General features: G+C 27.1%; 1 protein-coding gene and 1 pseudogene across 3 annotated transcripts; one reads left to right on the top strand and one right to left on the bottom strand.

The window, feature by feature from the left end:
- Window positions 1-847: 847 nt before the first annotated feature.
- LOC149891761 (uncharacterized) lies at window positions 848-5,297 on the bottom strand (annotated as a pseudogene). The gene is made up of 2 exons (XR_016450036.1): window positions 5,156-5,297; window positions 848-3,217 (listed from the first exon to the last, which is right to left on the bottom strand). The product of XR_016450036.1 is annotated as an uncharacterized LOC149891761 (transcript).
- Window positions 5,298-6,052: 755 nt separating this feature from the next.
- LOC145190628 (uncharacterized) lies at window positions 6,053-25,917 on the top strand. 2 transcript variants are annotated; one of them, XM_090079550.1, is made up of 25 exons: window positions 6,053-6,272; window positions 10,554-10,751; window positions 11,073-11,141; window positions 12,935-12,962; window positions 14,381-14,488; window positions 14,707-14,849; window positions 15,739-15,828; window positions 16,940-17,023; window positions 17,336-17,442; window positions 18,644-18,763; window positions 18,844-18,917; window positions 19,034-19,125; window positions 20,126-20,203; window positions 20,289-20,356; window positions 20,500-20,543; window positions 20,800-20,852; window positions 20,939-21,028; window positions 22,235-22,346; window positions 23,437-23,482; window positions 23,893-24,046; window positions 24,151-24,355; window positions 24,457-24,577; window positions 24,715-25,450; window positions 25,605-25,660; window positions 25,752-25,917. In XM_090079550.1, the coding sequence occupies exons 1-25, from the start codon at window positions 6,270-6,272 to the stop codon at window positions 25,786-25,788; spliced, it is 2,916 nt and encodes a 971-aa protein (XP_089935676.1). In that variant the 5' UTR covers window positions 6,053-6,269; the 3' UTR covers window positions 25,789-25,917. The 2 variants fall into 2 exon arrangements, with proteins under 2 accessions (XP_089935676.1, XP_089935675.1); XM_090079549.1 differs by lacking the exon at window positions 6,053-6,272 and adding an exon at window positions 6,503-6,723.
- The last annotated feature ends 186 nt before the right edge of the window (window positions 25,918-26,103 follow it).

Raw genomic sequence — 26,103 nt, 5'->3', positions numbered from 1 at the left:
ACAAATCATGAGTTTAGCGGTTCGTTCTCCACAGACAAGTAATCAAAACAAAAAAAAGAAAAGAAAATCGTAAGTTGGTGAGTTCGTTCGTAAGTATGTCTTTTAAATTGTGCTTGACGCATTCTTTTCCGTTTGGGACTTCGGAGCTAAAAAAAATGATACAATATATAAAGGACATATATAATAATTATATAAAAACATATATAAAATAAACATTAAAATAGTAAGCAAACATAAAATAGTATAACAGGTATAAACATAATTAACTTTAAAAACCAAGGATAAATTATAAAAACAAAAACATATGTATATTTAAAAATCGATAATTACTTTAAAATAAAAAAATTTGATTGGTGACTCTGAAACATAAACCTGGCCTTACTATTAGAGATTATACGGTAATCAAAATAATTAATACTAAAAAAATATACTAAAACAATAATAATAATTACAAGATTAAAATAAAAAAATAAAAGATAACAACACTCTAATTGTTGCTGTGTAGGAAAGTGAATAAAATGACCTAGGTAACCCTAAAAAAAAAAACAGTAACCCAGTAGTTATAGAAAATGTAAATATTAACTTTATAAAATAAAAAAACAATTCTAAAGAAAAACAGTATTTTTAAACCAGAAGTTTTTACAAAATTGACAAGCCAACATAAACTGTTGAAGGTTACATGTAATTTTTTATCACAAATATAAAATGCAACAGTTCACCTAAAAAAAATAACAATTCACCAAAAAAAAATTACAGTTCACCAAAAAAAATTATAGTTAACAAAAAAAATTGCAGTTTACCAAAAAAAATTATAGTTAACAAAAAAAATTGCAGTTTACCAAAAAAAGAACAGTTCACCAAAAAAAAATTATGTAAACAGCTCACAAAAAAAAATTTCAATGTTACAAACAAATCATCATGCAAAGATAAGAAGCAATAATAATAAAAATAAAAATATTATGCAAAGAATAATTATAGAAGAGTTAAAAAGGGCATAAATCAGGAATACTAACAACACAATCTTCAACCAAAAAAGCTTTTTGTATAATTTGCTCTGCAAAAATTATAGACATTCTGCATAAGTATACATAAAAATATGCTTAGCTGCTTTCGGACTTGTTTTTAAAAATTTAACACAAGCAAAAACATTCATCTCAAAAATAAAGAAATATTCAATACTACAAAATGATCCACAAGTAAGTTTAACAAGTGAGTCACAATGACGAACATTCTTATGACGAATATGGTAAATGTTTTTGGCAATAGAAACTTTGTAATATTTTTGAATTTCAAAAATATGCTTACCTAAATAATGCTCAGAAAACAGTTTCTCACAATAAGGAATATTATAATTACAGCCTTTATCTAAGACTTTAATTGAGCCAATAATAACTCCTTTAAAATTAAAATTATAAGAAAATAACATGTCATCCAAAAAGTCAATGCAATCTTCATCTATAATATTAGAATGAGAAGCTTGAATGTTACATGTAGTTGAATATGAAAATCGATCTATTACTTGAGTAGATATATCTTGAGTATCATTTAAAAGAGATAAAATAATGCCATTAAAATTTTCAAACTGATGACAAGAATAAGATAATAAAGGCCCCCATAGACGAGCACATGAAGGAAGATGAAGTAATTGGTGCACATTATAAGACATATTCTCTCTACCATACAAACCAGGAAATTCGTAAACAAATCTATTAATTAATAATGTGGCTTCATTAACAACACTTTCAGATAGTACCTTATTATTTAACATAAAAACAACATTAGATAAAAGAATAAAATGATCAAAAAACTGCGGAAGCAAAATATCACATAAAATAACAGGACCATAAAAAACTAAAAAATTAAAAAACTCAACACCTTTCCAATGCTTTATGCAACTTAATGATTGTGGAGTCCGCCTTATATTGCTTGGCACACTAATTACAGATAACCGATTATTTATAACAGTACAGTGTCTACGAATAGAAAAAATAGAACCAGAATAACAACTATCAAACCAGAAAGAAAACATAGCTTTCATAACACCAAGCTCTATACAGTGCAGATTATCAACAACTGTTCCATTTACACAATCGAAATTAGGCAATCTTACTAATAGTGAAATATCTAAAAACCCTTCAACCACATTAACACAAAAAAAATCTGTATTGCTTCTACAATTCATACTAACATCAGAAAATGGATAAGTCATACAAGACCCCCTGCCTTTTGGAACTCTTTCCCCTCTAGAAGAACACCAATGGCAACCATTATAACCATTAAATTGCCTGCAACAAAAAACCAGAGCTCTTGCAATTGTATCACATGAAAAAAAAAATACATGAAAAAAAACACGAACATTATTAGATAAGAGTATACCATTAGTGGATAGGTTAGTAAAAATATCAACAAAAGGAGATAAAAATAATTGTATATTTGGTTTTTTAAAACCCGACCAGAGACCAAAAAACAAAATATTAGTAATTTGCAATGAATATGGAAAACTATGAATTGATGCTAGCAAAGGCCACAAGGACCACTTTGATGATTTGAAAATGGGAACTCCATCAGTATTAACAACAAGTCTAATTGTTGCTTGCCCATTTTCTTCAAGATCTGCTAAATGTGTCCAATTGTTATCGCAAGTATTTTTAAGCTGTTTGTTTATGTTTAAAATATGAAAAAAATTGCATTTCTTATGAAGATAGGATGATGTAAAATATTTCAAACATTTTGTACACTGCTTATTAAGACTTAAAGCAACTTCACAAACATCACAAAAAAAAACTTTTTCATATAACTCTTTTTCCTTCTTAAAAAAAGTCAAAAAAAAATATTTAGATGTAGGCAAAACACTGTGTGGCAATAAAATAGTTAAGAGAGTTAAGAACGCCTCTAAGGCTTTGTAGGACAAATTAAAGCGCAAAACAAAAGTTATTATGCATAAACATGCATTAGAGACATTTATCTTTGAGTCAGGATACAGAGGTGGACTCTCTGAACTTTCATTTTCATCAAACTCATCATTGATTGTTTCATTTTTTGGTTCATCTAAGTCAGATAATTGATCCATAAATTCATTGTCAATAGAATCATTGTCATCAGAGGTGCTCTCATTCTGTTGTTGAGCACAGTTAACTTTTGACATCCTCCAACGTGTTGTTCTTGGAATACTTACTTCGCCTGATTGCCATTTCTTGTAGCGACCAATTCTAGGCATCTAAAATAAAAGAGGCAAGCAGGCAAAATTAAACTTTAGTTAAACAAGATTAACATCAGAAAGAGAACAAGAGAAACTATTGTACTTAACCTAATTGTGCTTAAATAACAATGATGCTTATTTAACAGCTAGTTCTTTAGTATATACAATACAAACTATACTTTTATTTGATGAAAATTTTTTTATCAAGTGTATGATGTATATATAAATATAAAATGCATATATATGTTAAATGAAGGTGTTTAAGCGGTATAAAATTTTATAATTTTATTTAAATTTTATAATTATTCAGAAAATTTAATAATCTTTTGAAAATTATAAAACTTACAAAATATCTATTCTGATGAGTCTTAATTGATGAAATTTTCTGATGTCTTAATTGATGAAACACAGTGTAAAATGAAACAAGTTTGATAAATGATTTTTACTAATTTATTATTGCTATGTTCTTTTAAGAACATTGAGCTCTCTATTTTAAGAATACATTTAAAATTATTCGGATATATACGTGTATATATATGTATGTATGTATATGTATATGTATATATATATATATATATATATATATATATATATATATATATATATATATATATATATATATATATATATATATAAATCAATCATTATCTATGTTCAATAATTTACAATAAAGAAATTTATAATAATAAATTTTTGTGAAATTATAAAGTTGAATATGTATTCGCTTTAATAAAAATGAACATACTGAACAACATACCTGTGGTTTTAGAAATTGAGTAGAACTTAAAATAATAGAAACTGAAACTGTGGATATAAAAAAACAACGTTTACTTTATTACAGAAATTGGAAAAAAATTTTCAAGATGTTATATCTGTCAAATTTCAAAAAAGTTATGTTAGCAAAAGTTATATCAATATTGAGTTATGAAACCCGCCGCGTTTTCGATTATTGAAAATCAGCGCTAAATTTCCACTAAGGTGTTAGATCACTGGAAATAAAATCTTTTACATTTCCAGTGAACTTTTACTGGAAGTTCGCTGGGTTTTTTTGTAAGGGGTTGGTGGAGTTGAAAAAAACCAAACTTGAGAAAAGAAATTTAGATTTCTGTAGTTTTTAAAAACCCTATATTTAAAGACAGATTAGAATTAGAGATAGAAGATATTAGATCTTTTAAATGAAAAAACGAATAATAAATTTTGATAAAGTATATTATCAATTGGCAAGTGAAAAAGAACAGACAGTTAATTATGTTGTCACTGATAAAAGTTACGGTCTCTACTTTAGTTAAGGCTAATGGTTCTAACTTTAGATCTGTAGAACCAAATTACACTTAATTTTATTTAACTTTTTTTTTGTAAAAAGAAAATTTTGAAACAGGAATACTTAACTTTTGAGAGTATTTTATCTATTAGCAGATGTAATTTTAAAAGTCAGTTTTTTTAGTCTTCGAGTTATAGACATGTTTGACATCAAAAATACTCACTTTAGCATCTGTTGTAAGATACAAACAAATTGTTAATATAAAAAGAAATTAATTTATTTTGAAATAAGTCATAGAAACGTTTTAATAAAAAATGTTTTAGAAGTTTCTACAGCGGAGAAAATAGAATTAACCTCATTTACCAAAAATCGCAGTGAAACAATTATTAAATCTACTTTATTTCTTATTATCTCCTGCTACAACTAAAAAGTTTATAAATTGGTATGTTTAATTAATTTCAAATAGAAAAAAAATTAAAAGTATTTAATTTGTGGAGAAAATTGAATTAGCCTCATTAACGTTATATACAAAAAAATAAAGAAAATATTTTGTTTTTTACGATCATTTAAAATTTAGTATTGGTTCCTGAATTTTTAATCACTTCAATTATGCGAATTGACATACTAGTCACAAGATTTTGGATAGTTTCTATAGGTATTTCATTCCAAGCTTCTCTGATATTCAAATTGCTTACCATATTCATAAACCTTTCTAGAAAGTATTCCCCATAGATTTTCAATTGGGTTAAGATCTGGACTACATGCGGGCCATTCCATTACGTGAATATTTTTTTCTCTAAACCAAGCTTTTGCAAAGGACCACCTGGATTGAAATTTTTTTCATCACTAAAGAGAGCTTGATGCCACTCTTCTTGCCAAGACATGTGTTCTTTTGCAAATTGTAATCTAACTTCTTTATGATGAGCAGTAAGTTTTGGTTTTGGTTTACGCTTTTTCCAAACTGTGTTTGGATCTTATTGTAAGATTTGTCTCACACGTTGAAAAGATACAGGTAATTGTAAATCAGCACAAATTTGAGATGCAATCATGTGCTGAGCAGCAGCACGACGTACAATAACTCGTTTAGTACAATTATCAATTTTACGTTTGCCACCAATTCCCCTAAAAGCTCCATAATTAACGCCAATCTTGAAGTAATTATTAATCACTTTTGGAGATCTTGTAATTTTCTTTGCAATTTCCCGATTAGATAAGCCTGTATTTTTGTATGCTTTGATTACTGCTAATTCTTCATTCGTTAAACGCTTACCACGTCCCATTTCAAATTAAGGTATCAAATACCAAATGTTAAAAACTTTATGAGCACTGATTTCACAGTCTTTGTTTAACTTACAAATAATAATAAAAAACTAAGTCACAAATGCGTATCACCAGATCAAAATATACAAGTAAACTGAAAATAATTATCGATGAGGCTAATTCTATTTGTTACTGCAAATATCAAGTATTAAGGTGAGTTTCCACTCATCCGTTTTTGCAAAGGGAAAGGGAAAGGAATGGGAAAGTTAAATACTTGAGCATGCGCAGTGATTAATTTTCAAAATTAAATTACAAACTGCGCACGCTCACGTGATTAATTTTCCCTTCCCTTTCCTTTTCCTGTAGCAAAAACGGATGAATGGAAACTCACTTTTATACATTTTATGGTTTTTTCAAATGTACCGCAATTTAATTATGCTATATTATAATCTAAAAAGTTGTTGTTTTTAACAATAATTATATGTGTGTGGATACAAAAGATGCACCGCACAAACTTGCTTACAGATTTACAAAATATCGGATCAGTACATGGTGAGGCTAATTCTATTTTCTCCACTGTATAACAACCATGTTCCCCCTTCTAATAATAGGCTTTAACCACCCCGCTCCTAAATTCCTGGATCAGCACCTATCACACTTATAATGATATCTAAGTTACTTACATATTTAATTATTACATATTTAATGCTTTTTCCTGGTAGTTTTATTTTGCTATCACTCTGCAATTTTATAAAAAATTGTTTTTCAATTGTGAAATGTTTATTATGAGGATTTTTTTTAAAACTCGGACCTAGTTGTACAGTGAAGTGGGAAATTTGAAAAAATGCGACCTAATGACTTTAGGAAACTTGTGTAAAATCACCTATACGTTTCCTTTATTGAAGACATGACTTCAGAAATCAATTCAGGGCTAAGCTCTTCGGAGTTACGTTCAAAGTTATTTAAGTCCTTAAAAGAAAAAGGCATTCTTCAGTCAGTTAAGGTAGGTACACGAATATAAAAGAAAGGTACACAACAACATATTTTCATATTTACAGCTTACCTACTGAACCACTTATTTACCTAATGAGTTTAGCGTGGATTAAATTAAATAATATACAACTAAAATGTTTTCATAAATGCCGAAATAGGTCATAATTAATAGAAATCGGTAAATCTGTTCCTAAACAGTTTTCATTTAAAAAATATGTTTCCAATCTAACTTTGTTTTTTTTTTGTTTTCTTATAAAAACAAAAAACAAAAAAAACTTACTTTTTACAAAATTTGCTGTTACATACAGTATATACATAAACAACTTGTTTACCCAATGGGTAATTCTTTATGGGATTTATTTTCTTAACTAGAAGTTTCTACAGTAATGCGCTTTTTTTAAACCACTATCTGAGAAGTGTTATCTTACAGTCATTAAAGAGATTAATTTTTTTTTTTATCAGCATTTCTGACAACTTTAAATTAAATCCTGAACTTGAAACTGCTGATCTGAATAAAGTCCATGAGCATCTAGTTCCATTCCTTCTTAATGGTAGCCTTCAAAGTGTTGTACAAACAGACATTAACAAGCCCAAACTAAATAGTCTAAGGCCACAGATTGTGTTTTCCTTTTTTTTCATGTGCATTTTTTTGGAAATGAAATTACAGTGTAATTTAAAGACTTGTTTAGCATCTTGGTAATATCTTTGAGGATTTTCAAATGAAAAATTACAATAAAAATAATATGCAATAAAAATTGTTATGGAATAATTGTTTTGAAAGTGCTAAACTTTTTACACACACACCTTAATAAAATGCTGTAATAGTTTCAAACTTACTCAACACTTCAATTAGTTTTTGCAGATAAATATTTTGCCATTCAGACAGCAAAAAGGTTTTATAAAATTAGATTTTACCTTATTACCTAGGTAATTTTCCCAGGTAATTGTATTTATAGAATGGGACACTAATATGATTTGAAGTTGTTTACAACTTGACAGCACACTTTTGTTTAAGGCCTTTGACATACTCATTTTGTTTTAAATTTTCCTGAAGCATATTTGTTCAGCTTAAAAGCTTAAAGATATGATATTGCAAGTAGATATATTGATAGAGAAATGACTAGAAGTATAAAAAAATAGTTTTTGCAACAATCAAAGTGTAATCATTGTGAACATTAGCAGCATTTTCCACTGAGTTTTAGTTATCCATGTTTAGTTTTGTTTCACTAATTTGAAACATTGAAGTTGAAATTCTATTGGTTTTTCCATTCAATCTTTAAAAGTTATCTTTAAACTAATAATTTTATAATTACAAGTGCTTCATTTTAGTTTAAGATTTGATATAAATAATACTGTTACAGTTTCGTAATTAAAAGTGTAATAATAATAAAAAATGGTATCAAATCTTTAATTTACTGTAGCATTATTGTTTATATCTAATTGAAAATATCAAAAATTTATTGGAAGTAAATGTTTAAAAAGATAATTTTTTGACAAAAAAGTATTGCTTTTAGAAAGTTTCCAATTATATTTTGAAATTTTAGAAAAAATAAAATCTTTCCTTTAGAATGTAGTTAAAGTTATGAATTTCTTAATTTTAATTAGCTTTAAAAAGCTGAGGGTTGAGGTTATGTGCGTGGAGCATGAAAACATGGTGCAAAGAAATAACTGAATTATTTTTTTCAACTCTGGACTCAATATTCAGATGAAGATGGAACTTTTAAATGAAAGTTTATTAGAAAAGTTAAATAGTACTACAGGGTGGCCCATTAGTCACTTAACATTTTAGAAATTAAATAACTTTTTCTTAAATGACTGTACTTAATTCTTTTTTTATTACAAAGTTATAGCCTGTAAGTTAGTTCTGACTTAGTTACGAAAGATAATGTCTCTTAAATAGCCTCCATTCAAGCTATTCTCCATGACACTTCTTAACATCTGAGGTTGTAGGGAAAGAATTTCCTGTTGTATGTTTGCCTTAATTGTGGCTCTAGCGGTATGTGCAGCGATATGTGTTAACAACTGCATTGTGGCTCTAGCAGTGTGTGCAGTTGCTCCATCTTGTTGCCACCAATACCCTGCCACGTTTGCTAACTGAGGTTGAACAAAATTTGCTAGTATGTTTCGATATCTCTCAGCAGTCACAGCATTTTCATTTGCATCTTCAAAGAAGAATGGCCTAATAACCCTATCTGATGTTATTCTACACCATGCTGTGACTTTAACCGGGTGCAATGGACTCACATGAACTTGGTGTGGATTTTCTGTGCCCCAGAATCTGGTATTCTGCTTATTCACATGTCCATTCAAATGGAAATGACCTTCATCTCCCATGATCAACTTGTGAATAAACTCATTCTCATTTCTTGCTGTTCTCTGAAACCTGACAGCATAATTTAGTCGTTTTTGAAAGTCTGGTGGTTTTTAAAGATTGCACTAATTGAACCTTGTAAGGGTACAGTGCAAGTCTCTTTGAATGTGCTGCAGAGAACTCCATGAGATGCCAAGTTCTTGAGAACACCTTCGAGTGGATGTGGTTGGGTTCTCTTCAATGCTACAGCTCGCAGCTTCAGTATTTTCACGTGTACGTACTGAATGACCTCATCCATTACTAGGTTCAATATTGCATCCAAAACCCATTACTAGGTTCAATATTGCAGGCCTACTAGGGAATGTTGTACATTGAAATGGTGCATATACAGTCTTTGTATTGCAACAATTGGCTGTCTATTTTTAAAGTAAAATTCAATTATCTTCACTCGTTGTTCTGTTGTAAACTTATCCATACCAAAAATGATTATTTTTTAGTTCTGAAAAGAGAAATAGAAATATGTTAATAGAAAAATGTTATTTAATTTTTAAAATGTAAAGTGACTTATGGGCCACCCTGTACTTCACTGAACTATAAAATTTGGTAAAAGATGAATTAAATGACTAATGTTAATAAATGGATTGGTTGTTAGGGCTTTTTAAAAAACAAACCATCAATATTTTATTCCCTTGGTTTGTTTGCTGAAATATTTTTGGTTTGTAACTTGGTACTCAACCACCTAACACTGTAACTTGGTACACGACCACTCAACAAACTCAACAGTTTTTGTTTGATGCCTTTAGCTTTTCTTTTTGGGAATGATTGTTTTGTTTTTTATTGGAAAATTTAAACAAATTGAGATTTGATTAACTTATAACTTTTTTGCCTTTGAAAAATTTTAAAGAGATATTTTGAAGTTTAAAAAATATTTCAAATTTAAATTTTTTGTATTTGGAAAATTAACCTTTTTAGTTCCAACATTTCTAGAATTTCATTCTCAATAAATTAACATATTGGTCTTCATAGAGACAAAAAATTAAAAGTAATTTTTTTTTTTTTTTTGTCTTTATGAAGACCAATAAAATGGTTTTAAACTACAATTATGAGTTACCTTAGATATATTTTACCTTCCCCATAAACCTCTGGATGTTTTAACCAGCTTTTCTAAGTTTTTTTTTTTTACAACAATAGCTTATTATAATTAGGCAATGGAATTTTAAGAAAACTTTTTTAAGCATTTATCCACAATTTATAATCAGCACTTAATCGAAACCTACCAGGTTTGGCTAAGTCCTTTTTATACTGCTTCTATGGGAAAATTAGACTAATTGTAAAAATTTCTTTACCAAAGTATTAAATTATTGTATTAGAAACCCTAAATGAGTTTATTATCTTAGGCAAAGGTAACTCCTAAACTTGAAAGAAAAGAAGTGAAGATTCAGTGTTGATAATGTCTATAGTACTCTTTTATGTATATAAAGTTTAAAAGTGAATAACATATGTATATATATACTATAATTTTTTTTAAGGCTCAGCTAAGAAATCGTCTAGCTCAAGAGTTGCAAGGAAGTATTTCTTCGAAAAGTAATAAAGAAAAATCACAACAGGATTCTTCATCTATATTTTTGCAAGTTGCCAACAGTGTGGTTGCTAATCACTTGCAGTCTTGTTCATATGATTATACGTTTTCTGTATTTGTTTCTGAAGGTCTTGGGAGTTCAGACAAGGTAAAGTTTGTTAGTTACTGTAAAATTAAATGAAATGTGTAACCATGCTAATTACATATTTTAAGTGTGCAAAGTTAATCATGATATTGTTGATACAATTTTACTGATTATGTTATATATGATTAAACAACACTTTGATTTCATAGCACTTGGTAGTAATAATTTTAGTTAACCTTCAGCTATTGAAAATGATGTCATATATATTTACAGTTAATGACTGTAGTCTCATTGTATGTATGCTTTAAAAGTGAAGTATTAAAAGCCACAAGCTCACATAAAGTAACAGATACTTGAATTCAATTACATATTTGTTTCATGTAGATAATTTCACTCAAAGATATACTTCAAATGCTTCACATTCATTCTGAATCTAAACTTCATAATAAATTGGTATGTTCATTTATTAAATAAAATAATATTTTCTTTTGCAAATATTTTGTTACTGTCATTTATTTAAGAAAAGCACATAATAGTTAAGACATGTACTAGAAAAAATCTGTGCGTGTTCTGATGTGGTGTTTACGGAAACTGTGCATCATTTTAAATAGCTAATTGTTTTAAAATGTCATTGTATTGATGTTATTCAAAATTTAAACAACTCTGTTATTAAAACAATTAGTTTTAATTGAAATGTCATTAAAGCAAGATAAGAAGCGAGAAAAAATTTTGCATTTTCTTGTTGAAAATCCTGGTGTAACAGTGCAGAGCATTGTGAAACGATTTAAGGACACTAGTACAATCAAAAGAAAATCAGGAAGTGGAAGAAAAAAATGTTTTCTTAGACAAGATCTTGGTAAAAAAGTGAAAGATGCCTTAGGCAGAGAACCAGAGATTTCTGTTCAAACTTTAGTGAATAAAATTAAGACAAGTGTACTATATAAAGAGTAAAGAGAAATTGTGGCTATAAATCTTATAAAAAGAAAAAAGTTCCTCGTTGTGAAGAAAAGCAAGAAAATGTTGCAATTTGATGTTCAAAGCTGATCTATAAAAAATTATGTGCTAAAATATCTTGTTTGATTATTGACAATGAAACTTATTGTGTTGCATATTTCCAATCTCTTCCAGGACACCAATATTATTCAGCAATTAATTGCAAGAAGCTGAATTCCAATTATAAATGTATTGGAATGCAAAAATTTGCTAAAAAATTCTTTGTTTGGCATGCAATTTGTGAATGTTTTGAAAGGAGCTCTTGTTTTATGACTACGGGAACAATTAACACGAAAATATGCCTCAAGAAACGTCTTTTGCTGTTTTTAAGAACACACGAGTAACACGTTATTTTTGCCCAATTTAGCATCATGTCAATACTCTGGGACAACTTTAAACTGGCTTAGAGAACATATAGTAGATTTCGTTGAAAAACACTGCAATCCACCAAATTGTCCTGAACTACGTCCTATTGAAAGTTATTGGGCTCTTGTCAAAAGAAAACAAAGAATCAATGTAAAAGAAGCCAAAAGCATTAAAGACTTTAAAAATTAATGGATTAGAGCTACCAATAAAGTCCACCCGAATACTGCAAAAGCTGATGTTGAGTGTAAAATGCAAAATGTGTGCATTCTCACATACAAAACTTCACAAACTTTCTTAAGTGAAATTTGATAATATTAATAATTGTACTTTCAAAATATATATAACATTCAATATCAAAATGCAATAGTTAAGTTAATATCCTTTATAATTTCAACACAGATTTTTTCTGATACATGTCTTATTTTCTTAGAAAAAATTTAACTATTTAACATTGTTAAAATAGAATGATTTACTTAGTGTTCAGACTTTTTGTACTAGTAATTGATTTCAGATTTGCAAATATTTGTTTTTCTCAGCAAAGTTTTCTTACTGATAAAGAAGCATCTGCTTCTTAAGTTTCAATATTCTTTTAGTTTATATATTTTTTAATAAGTTATATGATAATAAACTTAATGTTTATACTAGCAAAGAACATTTATGATTAAAGCTAAAAAGTCTAAAGTTTTTTTTGTTGACATAAAACTATAAAAATATATTTCTGTATTAGTACTAATTTAAAAATTTTAGTACTAGTTTAAAAAGCTTTTTTAATTCTAGATAGTAAATAAATTTCTTCTTTTTAAAATAAATATCTTATTTTTAAAATAAATATCTTATTTTCAAATAAATGTGTTGTAAAATAAAATTTTATTTACTGTTATATTTAGAGTAAAATTTCTTCACAAAATGGTTCAGGTATGCTTAAATATACATTTATTTAACTACTATGTGGGTGAAATAAGAAACATAAAACTTCTATTATAAGTTGTAACTGCACTTTAAGTTAATAGTGTCTGGTATTTTATCTTTTAAATTAGCTCCTTACCAAATTCATTAAAGTGGTTTCTTGTTAAAGCAAGCACAGAGTCTTTATTATACAGGGTTGGCCAAAATTTACACATACATACACATGCATGCACACACATATATCTAAAAATTATTGAATTTTGTTTTTTACATCAGTGCTTATTTGTTCTTAACCAAAAAGAGGATACATGCAATATTTTAACAAAAGAAATTCTCCATCAAAACAGGAATAGTTTGAATGGGTATGGCAGATTATTGATTAAGAGCAAGGCACATCTACTCAACAGGGTTTTCAATGGGATATTTACTCAATAAAGGTTCTCAAGAGATCAGAATCTCCTATACTTTGAGGTGCATACAAAGAGATCTTCAAATATCACCAATCAAGGTTCAATTAGTACAGAAGCTAAAACCAATAGATCATTAAGCATAGTTAAACTTCTGTTTTTAAATTCAAGAGAAGTCCAAAAAAGATGGCATCTTTATGAACAAACTGATAATAGGAGATGAAGACTATTTTCACTGAAATGACTTTGTGAATAGACAAAATACCAGATTTGGAAATCCCAGAGTCTTTCATCAATGAGAACTATACCCTCTTAAAGTCACATCAGAAAGGGTCCTTAGTCCATATTTCTTTAAGGGTAGTAATAAGATTAATAGCAAAAGATATTGCCATATGTTAAGATTTTTTGTATTATCTGCTGTTGAAATATGCCTGGAATGTGGTGGCAGCAAGATGGGATAACTACTGACTCAACCCAAGAGACCATGCAGCTGTTAAGGCAATTTTCCACAGAAAGAATAACTTCCAGAAATCCTGAGCATTTCCAGAAATTATTCCTGATCTGACAGCCTCAGATTTCTTTTTATTTAAAACTGAGTATTTATTAATAGGCCCTGAACTTGTGCTGTGCTGAAAGACAGCTTTGTCAGGAAATTTGAATGTTAAACAGTCACTTTGCAAATAGTTAAGGAGAGCATGATAGAAAAAGCTTGCCTTTGTGAAGAGGAAAACAGAGATCGTTTGAAAGATTTATCTCTCATATTTAAGCCTAAAAAGTCTCTAAGATGTGTACATTATGATATTAAAAAAATAATAAAGTAGTTATTAAAAAGTTTATTTCATTTTGAAATGGTTAATTGACTTTCAGCCCCCTTGTATATAGTTCTTGTTTTTGATATTTCTTCTGGTGTCTAGTGTGAAGAAAGTCTTGATATTTGTAAAGTTTGTAGCTATAGAATTGTAAGGGTTTTAAGATAATTTGACTATATTTTTAATCAATTATTTACTAACTTCATTCAAGGGTTGTTATGGTGCTTACTTCAGCATTTATCAGAATCATTTAATAATGGATCAAAAGATATCAGTGTTCAAACTAATTACATTGAGACAAAATTTTATGAGTCTTTAGGTAAATTTAGGATTTATATTTTTACATTGGTTACAAACATTAAATATGATAATTTTACTTCATTCATGTTACACAAATTATACATCATATTTACATTTTATACAACTTAATATCAAATTTTGTATGATTTTTGATCAAAGTTCAATATGTGTTTATGTTGTCATGAATATAGATACTGGTAAATGATATTAAAAAAACTTTCACTTATTTTATTTAAGATCAAAAGTTACTTGATGTTGAGCGATTACAGCATAAAGTAGCTCAACATCACAGCAAAGAAGAAGCAGAATCATTGGAAGCAAAGGTTTTTATGTTTCAACGCAAGTATGACATGCAAAAAAGAGCAGAGCTTGAGGCTGAAGTAAAATTCTTCTAATTGTATATTTTTTTAAAGTTCTTTCATACGTTTAAGTTCATTATGTTAAACTAAGATTTTTAAAATTAGCAATTTTCATTTCAACCATACTTTTCACTGGCCATACTAGACCATACTTTTCACTGGCACTTTACCTAGTTTAAGAAATTCATATTTCATATCACTATGGTTCATCGTCATGTAATAGCAAAAAATGAAGTGTTTATTGTTGACTATACTCAAAATTCAGATAATTTTAAAATTAGCAATTTTCATTAGACCATACTTTTTACTGGCATTTTACCTAGATTAAGAGATTCATATTTCATATCACTATGGTTCATCGTCATGTAATAGCAAAAAATGAAGTGTTTATTGTTGACTATACTCAAAATTCAGATAATTTTAAATATGGTTAGAGTACTGCTCATGAATGCCTAATGTCTTTAATTAAGCAAATATTTTCTATGCTTTTGCATAGCAAACTGGTAGCTGGAGTGTTGTAGTGGTTTTTATCAATTGATTTGAATTTCATCTTATCTTTAAGGTGTTTTACTAATTTATCACTTGTCCTAGGTTTTCAGTCATAGAAGACCCTTGGGCTTTGACAATTTTCCACTAACTAAATTAATAGAGTGTACTATGTCCTGGTCTGCTTGATAATTGTGCTGAAAGTTGTACTGACATTTTCAAGACATTTTTGATTTTATAAATTTTCTTTTTAAAAAGTACAAAGTAGGAGTTGAGCCTGGTATTTGAGAAACAGTTATAAAGTTCTTATGTTCAGATATTTCATTTGAAAGGATTTCTTTAACCTTATTTTTTTGACAATAAAAGGTCATTTAAAAATATATTTATATTATTTTGAAACAAACTTTTATCTTAAATTTTCTAGATTGAAAGATTCAGATCATCAGAACTGGCAATGATGAGAATTGAAGAAAGAGAAAAATGTAACAAGGAAATTTCCAATGCTCGAATTGAGGTAAGAACTAAAAAGACAACGTTGGTACTGAGTCTTGTTATTGTTAAAAAGATGGGGTGGGTTAAGATACCTCTAATGTATTTTATGGTATTAATTAGATAGTATTAGTATTATAATTGATTTTATTTTCTTTTTAAATTTCACTTTATGATAAAGGTTTAAGTAAACTTAAAATTACTTAAAAAAGTGTATTTTGCCCCTTTAAATTGTTATTAATTAGTATTTCTCTGTGTTAGGTTTTTAAATTATTACAGTTAGTACCTTTCTGTGTTATTTGCACATAATTTTCAACTATTTGCATAAAATAAAATTTAATAAATACAGCCTTTGAATTATATTTTATATGATTAAGGTCTTCTTTTTCTTCTACACTCTGATTTTATCACTAATTTATTTATTATATATTTTACAAGAATAATTTTTTGATAATATTTATGGATACTTAGAAAAAAAACCAGATGAAAAAAAAAAACTTTAGCAAGAAACCCATAGAGGGCATCTTGATTTGTATACCATTAACAAATGGAAGTAGTTTTAAAATTGAACCATACTACTTTCCCTTACCAATTATCTATAAAAAAAATACAAAACAATAATTTTCTCACCTAAATCATATAAACAGTTACAATTCAATATTTTGTTGCAAATTACAGTATTTTACAAAATAGTTGCTACTATTTATATAACATTAAAAGAACTATTTTGCACCAAAATATTGCAATTGCAAGGGGCATCTTGCTCTTCCCTACCCTAATTCTTTACATAGATAATAAAAAATTTCAGTGTCTAAAGTTTTCTTTTGGCTAACTATTGAAATAAATTTTATTCATAAGAAGAATCCATTTGGAAAATAAATATTTACTAAATAATTGTTTTCTGTAATACTACTACTCATATTTAGTGATTGTATTTTCTGTAAAAGTGTTGAATTAATTGAGAAGTTTTTTTTAAACAACCTTTTATTTACCTAACATCTTTAAAAGGCTCAAATATTTTTTTGATCAAAATTAATTACAATCAATCAAAATAATTGAATGTTGTTGCAGGCAATAAATCATTTTGAATGATACTTATTAATTTTTTTTTTTTTTTTTGTTTTATTTTATTTTAGTTGGAGCAAATATATAGCAAAAAGTTGAAAGATCTTAATAGTGAGTTAGAAGAAATAAAACGAAAATCTGAACATCAGCAACAAGTAACAATTACATTTATTTAGAAATTACTCATACATTTTCTATAATTCATAATGGTTTTGTTTTGTTTGTTTGTTTTTTTTTTAGAAAAAATATATATTGTTCTGTTTTTTACTAAAGTTACTTAATGAAAAATAATCTTTACAATTATTTCAATCAAATAAATATATTACAGCTGAAAAGACAAATATTTTAAATATCAAAGATATTAATTTGATCCAGGGAATTGAAAAAGGCTCATGTCTTTTTGGATTATGTTTAGATTAAGTTTTTAAATTAAGATGATGTTTTAGAAAATTGACCTCTTGTTATAGGTTCTTGATAAGGAAAGTTTTGAACACAGACAAAAGCTTTTAACAGAATTACAAGCATTAAACGAACGAGAACTTGAATTAAAAAGAAATCAAGAAACGGCTCACAGGTTGTTAGTAATAATAGTTTTTATGTATGAGTAAAAATAATGAAATATTTATATGTTATAAGCAAATTAAATTTTTAATAATAATACTCAATTCAATAAAAATACTCCATGCTATTAAAAATAATGAATTAAAATCTATGAAGAGTAACTTTTTTTTTTTTTTTTTTTTTTTTTTTTTTTAAAAAATAGTTTCAATATTATTGTATGTGTAACATGTTTTATATGTGTGTTAATGTGTAGCATGTTTATTGCGTAGCAATCTATATATTGAAAGCTGTTTTCTGAAAGTAAAAGTTGAAAAGTTTTACTCAGTTTGCTTTTTTTTTTTCTTTTTTTTTTCAATGAAACTTAATGAATAAGAAAAAATAAATATAAGAAAATTATTTCTGTAACTGCAGTTTATTAATAAGTGAAAAATTTGGCTAAAAAATATTTGGTAAAAAGCTTTAATAATCTCAACCAATTCAAAAAATGCACTTGGCTTATAAAGCATTCTCTTTTTTTCTGAAGGTTTAGTTTTTAACTATTTGTTTAAAGTAACATTTTAATTGAAATGCAAGAAAATTTAAAAAATTTTTGATAGCTTTATCTTCTTTCCAAAGTTTAACCACTGGTCAGATTTGTGCAATTTCAATATTTTAAAAGTTATGTTCTCAGTATACTGAGAACATAATATCTATGCTAAAATACTAAACATTCTTTAAAAGTATGTGCTTAACTTACTACATAAAACTGAGAAAATAAAAATTTCCAACAGCTTCAGAAATAAAAAAATGGCCAGAAATTCAGTAATTTTTGTCTAATTCTTTAGTAAAGCTATATCTTTAACTAATTTTGGTTGTATAATTAAAATTATTGTCAGTGAAATGAAGACCGCTGAAATCATTTTTAGTTTGTTATTTTCTACTTATTAGTATTTATTATTAGTAGTATTTTTTTTTCAACAATGTAGGCTTTATTCACATTTTTAATGTGTTTAAAAACAGTTATGAAGCTTCTCTAATAGAATATTCTTATGTGTAAATTTTGACAGTTTTAAAGAAAGGCTTAATTTTACGAATTCTATGGTTGAAAATTTTTACATATACATTTCAACTTTCTGTTTCACTTTTATTTTGTTTTTTTCTATGCTTAATATTTAAAGGCTCTTTAATTTTTATTTTAAAAAAATTTTGACTTTTAAACATAAATTTTGGTTTAGAAACCTAGAGACTTATGAAAAAGAACTAAAATTGAGAGAAGATCAACTACAATTTAAAGAAGAAACAGTAAGACGACATAAAGAACAATATGAAGTTCAGTTAAAAGATGAAATCAAACGGTAAAATTTAACTAAACATAGATTGACATAAGTCTACTGTTAGGCTAGAAGTTATTATGTTTAGACATTATTACCTCTAGATTAAAGCTTCAAATGGTTGAAGATGAATTAGAGAAAAAAAAGAAAATTGAGCAGCAAGAGCTTGAGTTGAGAGGTTTTCATTTGTAATCTTGAAGTTTTTTTTTTACTTCTGAGAGGTTTTCTTTTTATTTGTATCTTTGTCACTTGTTCTTAGTCTAAATGTTTTTTTGTTTGTTTGTTTGTTTTTAGAGGAAAAAATTCAATTTGCTGCACAGAAAGAGATGTATATGAAGTGGAAAGAAGAAGCCAATGTGTTGAAAGTGCAAAATGAGAAATTAAATGTATGTTTTTATCTTTTTTAAAAAAATCTTGCTTATCCCTTACAATTTTTAATAATGCCTTTAGTTCAGTGTTATGCACATAAAAACTTCTAATAAGTGTGATATATTATCTAGCTATAAGGTGTAAGTTTCTTTATACTGTAGTACACAAAATTGAACAAGTTAGCAGGTTTTATTTGTTAGTTTACTAATATGAATTGTGAGAAAACCTGGAATTGTACTGCAAATTTTTTAAAAGGAAAAACAATTGATTACCTGGAATTGTACTGCAAATTTTTTAAAAGGAAAAACAATTGATTACCTGGAATTGTACTGCAAATTTTTTAAAAGGAAAATATAATTTGATAACTCAAAATATTCTCAGGGAAATTAAAATAAACTTTTTATTTTCTTAAAATGTAGGCAAAAATTCTTTTCCATTAATGTGAATACTTAACCAAATTAATTTTATTCCAAATTAAACTTTGATTTTAAAGTCACTACAAGACATTTTCACATTTATCTGTTTTCTAGAATGTTTCTCAATCATATTCAAGGTGGGAAGATAACTAACTGGGAGGTCATTAGAGACTTCAAAATGGTGTCATTCCTCAATGACATGACACCATCAATCTTGAAACAATTTACCCCAGCTCTAGATGTTAGAGGTATTTGACCAACTCTTAGTCAAATACCTCTTTCAAAATTGGGAAAAAGGTCTGGTATCTTCATCAGACAAAAATTTAGAAGGATCATAGAGTGTGATCACAATATCAAACTTTTTTTTGTGAATATTGGTGTTTTTCTAGGATTATTAAGCATTAGCACTTGTAATATAAGATTTAGAAACCAAAGACAAAATTCATGCCATGGAGTGTTATTTACATAATAATGTTTATTTCACACTATTGTTTTATTATTTTTAATATTTTATTAATTTAAAAGTGCTTAGGAATTAAAAAGGGTGATTGCTGCAAGTTCTATATAAATATTTTTTTCTTATATCTTCTAAATGGTTCAGCTGCAATTATTAGGATCCACACAAGCAGCATCTTCGCTTCATGAGCAACTTTTTCAACTTCAAAAAGATTTTAGCAAGGTAAAGCACCAAGACATTTTTTAGCAATTAAAATTTTTGGTGGATTTACAACTAAAAATAAATCTTTTATAAATTTTAAATTAAGGTTGAGAATTACAAAATTCTTAAAGCAGAAAATGTTAATTTGAAGAAAGATGCAGCAAATCTACAAGAGTAAAAATATTTATCAATGTTTGTTCAAAACTAAAATATATGTGATTTTTTTTGTTGTTTTTTTTGTTTAAAGAATCAAGCTGAAAATACAGTTTATGTAAATTTGTTTAGTAAATTTTTCATTTTCTTTGCTTTTGTTCCAGGAAGTATGAAAAATCAATTGAACATAACTTAAAAAAAGAACAGGGTAATTAAATTTTAAATGTTATTTTTAATAATAAAAAGACAATGTAGTATTGTTTTAACTACAATTGCGAAGCAAAGTTTTAGCTGCAAAGCATAATAGCAATAAAAGATACAAAACAGTAATGAAGTAATTTTTCAACAAAAAAAAAACTTCAGTAGGTTTTTTTTTTTATAGAAAACAGTTTATTTTAAACTATTTTTAAAATTTCTTAAGTTTTTGGTTCAATTTTTAGTTTTGATTCAATTTTTAAATTTAGAACATCAGAAGCTTGTTAATGATCTTCTTGTAAAAGTTGCAAGGTCTGAGGAGGTCAGTACACTTATGTTTTTTGATATAGACATTTTTGTTTTAGAAACATTTTGTGTTCTATTTAAATATTCTTCTGCTTTTTTCAGCAAATAAAAGTTTTAGAAGAACAGCAGCGTGAAAAAGATAATGCAAATCAGAAGAAGAATAGTGTTCTTCAAAACAAATATGAGATCTTGGTATGTGCCATCAAACAAAGGATAATCCCATATCGAATCAACCAGGGTATGTCACCCCCTGTGTGTTATATTTTGTTATATTCTAAAATGTAATAGCCCTTATTAATCTAAGATATTTCTGAAAATTAGGCTCATTAAGTTTTAGCTGCTCAAGTGTGTTTTAAAAGTTTAACTCAAACAGCAAAATTTCAAAAGCTGGAAGTTGTTTTGTATTAAATTTCATATGTAACCTATTGAATATTGCTTCTTATTGCATAAAAACACTTTTATGTAATAGAAGCGTATGAAATTTGTTATTTAACATTAAAGGTCTGTTTATAAAATTTGCTGATTTTAACAAGCAAAATAGGAATGTTCAGAAGATTTATAATAAAGCCTATGGTATGACTGGATTTATTTTCACTTCTCAGGCTTTAAAATAAGATTTGTCAAAAAAGGTTGGCGTTCTTTGATAAACCTCGAAAGCTAAGTAAATGTCAGACATTTTAAGTTTTTCATTTCTAATGACTCAGTTCCAGAAAAATGTCATATTTAAAAAAGTATACATTTAGAAAATTTTTTGATAAATATTATGTTGGAAAAGTATATAGTTAAAATGTCTTTTTAAGATTGTATTTAGATATAGTTATAAGAACTTTTAAAATTGCTAATTCAAAACAACTCTAACAACCTAGAAAGTTTAATAGTAGTCTTGAATCATTAGATGAACCCACAATTAAATAAAATTAGGTCTGACCATAATGCTAATATTACAATGATATTGCAACCTTCCATGTTCCCTTCTCTTTTAAAAGAAAAACTGCACAAGATCTTTACAAACTTGTCAATAAATTTAAAAAGGCCATTTAAACTTATTCAGAAATAAAGATTATAAAAGTTTAATTTTTAGATTCACCAAAATCTATTTGTTTATAAAATTTCAATATGAAACAATCATTAGTTCTTTAGATTTTTCTACTAAAAACAAGCTTAGTTTGATATTGCAGAATTTTAAAATGCTAAAATCTCTAACTCTGGAGTTAGATTTTTAAATTTTAGGTCATATAAAAAGGGGCTATAACATTTTAAAGTTAACAAGTTATAAAAATGATGGGTGACATTTTTAGTTTTTTTATGGTTGATTTGACATGGAATTATCTCAAGCTAAATAATATAACTGGGTTTTGTATCAGGTGCAATATGTTAATTCCTCACCATGTATTTTAGAGCCTTAAATGTGATGAGTTGCGTCGATTGTATGAGGATTCACTTATTTCACAAAGAGAGCTCTTGCGAGTGGTTGAAGAACTCAGGTCAGCACTACTTCAGGCAAATCAAGGTATTATTAAAAAGAAATTTGTAGTATCATATTTATCTAGTGATTCAAAGTGTCTTATTTTTAAATTGTAAATGCCTATAATATCTTCCCTTTCCTCATTCATGTACATTTTTTTTATGCACATTATTATTTTGATGAGTGGTTTTTGTTAATAATACTGGGCAACAAAAAAATTTTTTTGTATCTTTAACAATTTTATTCAAGTTATACTAATTTTGGACTGAGAAAAAAGAAAATGACAACGAAAATTTTTTATTAGCTCTAGTTTTTGAGATATAGAATAGCAAAATCTGGAAAAATATGATCTTTAAAATTTTAGTTTATGCAAAGCCTTTTGCTTTGTTTTCAAGGCGCAAATTATTTTAAGTTTGTTAGCGAAACGCACTTTATAAAATGTTATTAACAGTCCATAAAAACAAGCGCTAATTTAAAAATCAACCAATAAAAAGTTGCTTTTCTACTTCAATTAAAATTTGGAATTACTTATGTTGTTTCAACTAAGAATGAGTTATAAAAGTTATAAATGCGTTATAAAAGTAATTACACTATTGTAAGGTTATTACTTTTATAATGCAATTAATAGAGTGTTATTACTTTTGTAGTTTAAGTTTATTATTTTATATTTTATAACTTTTTCGCTAGCCAAAAAAGTTGATTCGCCCCTCAAAAACAAAGTACACGGTTTTACATAATCTAAAATTTTGAAGACCAGATATTTTTCCTGATTTTTCATTTCACGAGCACTTAATTCAACCCTTGCCTTGAGAGAATATTTTTGCTTTTATTTCTTAAACTAGAGCTAATATGTCATTTTTAATGTCATTTTCGAATTCAGCACATGGAAATACATAAGAAATAACTAATTTTGGTTCTGAAACAAAATCACTGTTGGGCAGTGTAATTGATTGATTTATAGTATAGTTATTTTTTATTGAGTTATGTGTTGTTATCTTTTAAAAGAATCTTTAATATTTTGTCAAAGTTTTAAAGTGTTATTAAATGATAATCTTATTATTTAATGGTGTCTATTAGTTGAAAACAAATGTTATTAAAATTTGATAAAACATTCATGTTTTAAATTTATTTATAGAAAAAGTGCGGTTCATGAAATCTTTCAATCAAAAGTCTGTCCCATTGTAAGTATATATTTTATTTTAAAACGTTTATTGTTATTTTTTATTCTATTATAATTATTATTGTTTTTTTTATCTTAATATATTTTTATTATTATTATTATTATTTATTTTTATTATTATTATTATTATTATTATTATTTATTATTATTATTATTATTATTATTTTTATTATTATTATTATTTATTATTATTATTATTATTATTATTATTATTATTATTTATTATTATTATTATTATTATTATTTTTATTATTATTATTATTTATTATTATTATTATTATTATTATTATTATTATTATTATTATTTATTATTATTATTATTATTATTATTATTATTATTATTATTATTATTATTATTATTATTATTATTATTATTATTATTATTATTATTGTGATATTGTTCCATTACAGCTCTCAACAATCAAATGATATGCTATTTGTCAAAACAATGGAAAGTGACCATACAACAAAGATGTTTGTTTCACCGCACGAAGATACTTTGGTAGAAACGCAACAAATTGACTGCTCAATTTTAACTCTGAAAAAACTTGAACAAGAGGCACTGGTAGAGAAAGAGATTCATTGTTTTCAAATAATTAGTTCCCAATATCTACATAATTTAGTCAAGAGTTTCTGTATACTTAAAAAAAATATTTCTACATTTTTAAGGAACTAGAAAATAACTACAACCAGTTCCTAGAAAGACAGAAGAACTACAAAAATAAACCTCAATCTCGTGTTCACTTTAATTCGTGTACACAATACCAAGCTGCACGTTCGATGCAGAGCGCAGAACATTCACATAACTGGGTAAGAGCAACAAACCTTGGTGATTCATTTAGTTCGTATCGATTCGAGCCATCTACAACAGCATGTAAGTACCAGCTTCACCTTTTCTTTTCAAACTTCTGTTTGTGTTATTCATGTTAAACTGGATTGGATTTGTTTGTTAATGGCTTTTCATCAATTATTCAGCAATTAAAGTTTCTTCATACTCAAACCCAGTCTATTCTCATCCGTTCTCTTCAACACAAGCTGTAGATGGAAAAGAAGCTCCATCATTTGGCATGTCTGGGCTATTGAATACAGGAGATAAGTGAGTCACTTATATTACAAAAGTTAAAAAAAAAAGGATTTTTTTTTTGTTTGCATCCATACTAAAATGTTTTCGTCAGTATTTATAACCTATGGGTTATAAATAGTTTGATAAAGATACATTTGTCTTTTCAATAGATTAAATATTACTCCAATATCAGTATCATATGGAAAAGGTGAAACACTGCACCCATTTGTTTCGTGTACAAGAAATGAGTTACCATCTGTAACAGATTATTCTCCACCTCAGTTAAAGATTGAATCTTTAACACAATACTCTTTGTCTGAAACTCGAAATTACAAAACATTGACACAGTATCCATTAGCAGATTCTGATTTAAGAGCCTCTTTTCCCGAAGATTTAACGTTTATTCAGCCTGTTACAAATAGACTTGATACATTAATAGAACAGAGTATAAATCTTGAAGTTGGCGAAGTTGAAAATACTTATCAAGCCACTCATCAAAACAACACTCAAGAAGAGGTTTACTTGAACAAACAATCTGCCGAGCATGAATATTTTCTACAAGAAACGTCTATTGCAACTTTCGATAGTCCTAATATAAAAACAAAAAAAAAAGATACTTTTAGTACAACAGTTGCTCCACAACCCGTAGCTGAAAGCAATTTGCGTGATAACTTAGTAAATGAAGTTTCGGTGTCATCTAAAAATTCAAGTATGCAAGAACTACGCGCCAGCGATTTGTTATCTGAAAAGGTTACAAGCGAAGACAAACTGAAGAAAACAACGCAGAGCGATGCTATGGCTGAATACATGGAGATGTTGTTACAAAAATGTGAAGTTGAACCGACGAAAGATGAAATCTTGTCAGATAATGCACAACCAGGTTGGAAAGAAAAATCAGACACCCTTGTAAGTTTTGCCAGAAGCTTGGTTTTACCTTATTATATGTAAAACCTTACTATATCTAAAATTACCTTTTTATATCTAAAATTCCGAACGTGATTATAAATGGGTTATAGTAAAAACAATTTTTTTGATAAATGTCAAAATCGTTTGTTTTAAGCTGTCAGAACACGAAGAACATTCCCTATTAAAAGATAATAGTGCTGACGACCGAAGGTAAATCATTTAACCCTGCGATCTTTATGATATCTTTACATATAAAGATTATGACTGTCGATATCTTTGCAAACTTTTTTTGGTTTTTTAGTACGAAAAGTATATCATCTGGATCATTTAAATGGTGACGTTTCAAAGAAATTGCTTTAAAGTCGAAGAAAAGATTTATAATATTTAAAGAACGTAATGGTTTTTATGCTTTTACTTTAAATTAGCCAAAAAAAATTTTCATATTAACAAATAAAAAGATGAAACAATTCTGCTGTTATTTTTATTTAAATTCATCTTAATGGATTTTGGAAATCACTAAGTTTACTTTTTGTTAGTATTCCTCCAAAAGGGCATCATTAAAGAAGTTAAGAGTTAATAGCTTTTTCGCATTTATCTTTGAACTGCTCGTTTTAAAATTCGGTATTGCTTATGGGACAAACCTACAAAATTAA

Source organism: Hydra viridissima, unplaced genomic scaffold (genome assembly GCF_058129835.1).
Source record: "Hydra viridissima isolate aposymbiotic clone 2 unplaced genomic scaffold, HvirCarnegie_v1 scaffold_2, whole genome shotgun sequence".
NCBI lineage: Eukaryota > Metazoa > Cnidaria > Hydrozoa > Anthoathecata > Hydridae > Hydra > Hydra viridissima.
Note: the sequence above shows the minus strand (reverse complement) of the source record. Positions and strands in the feature narration are given on the sequence as shown.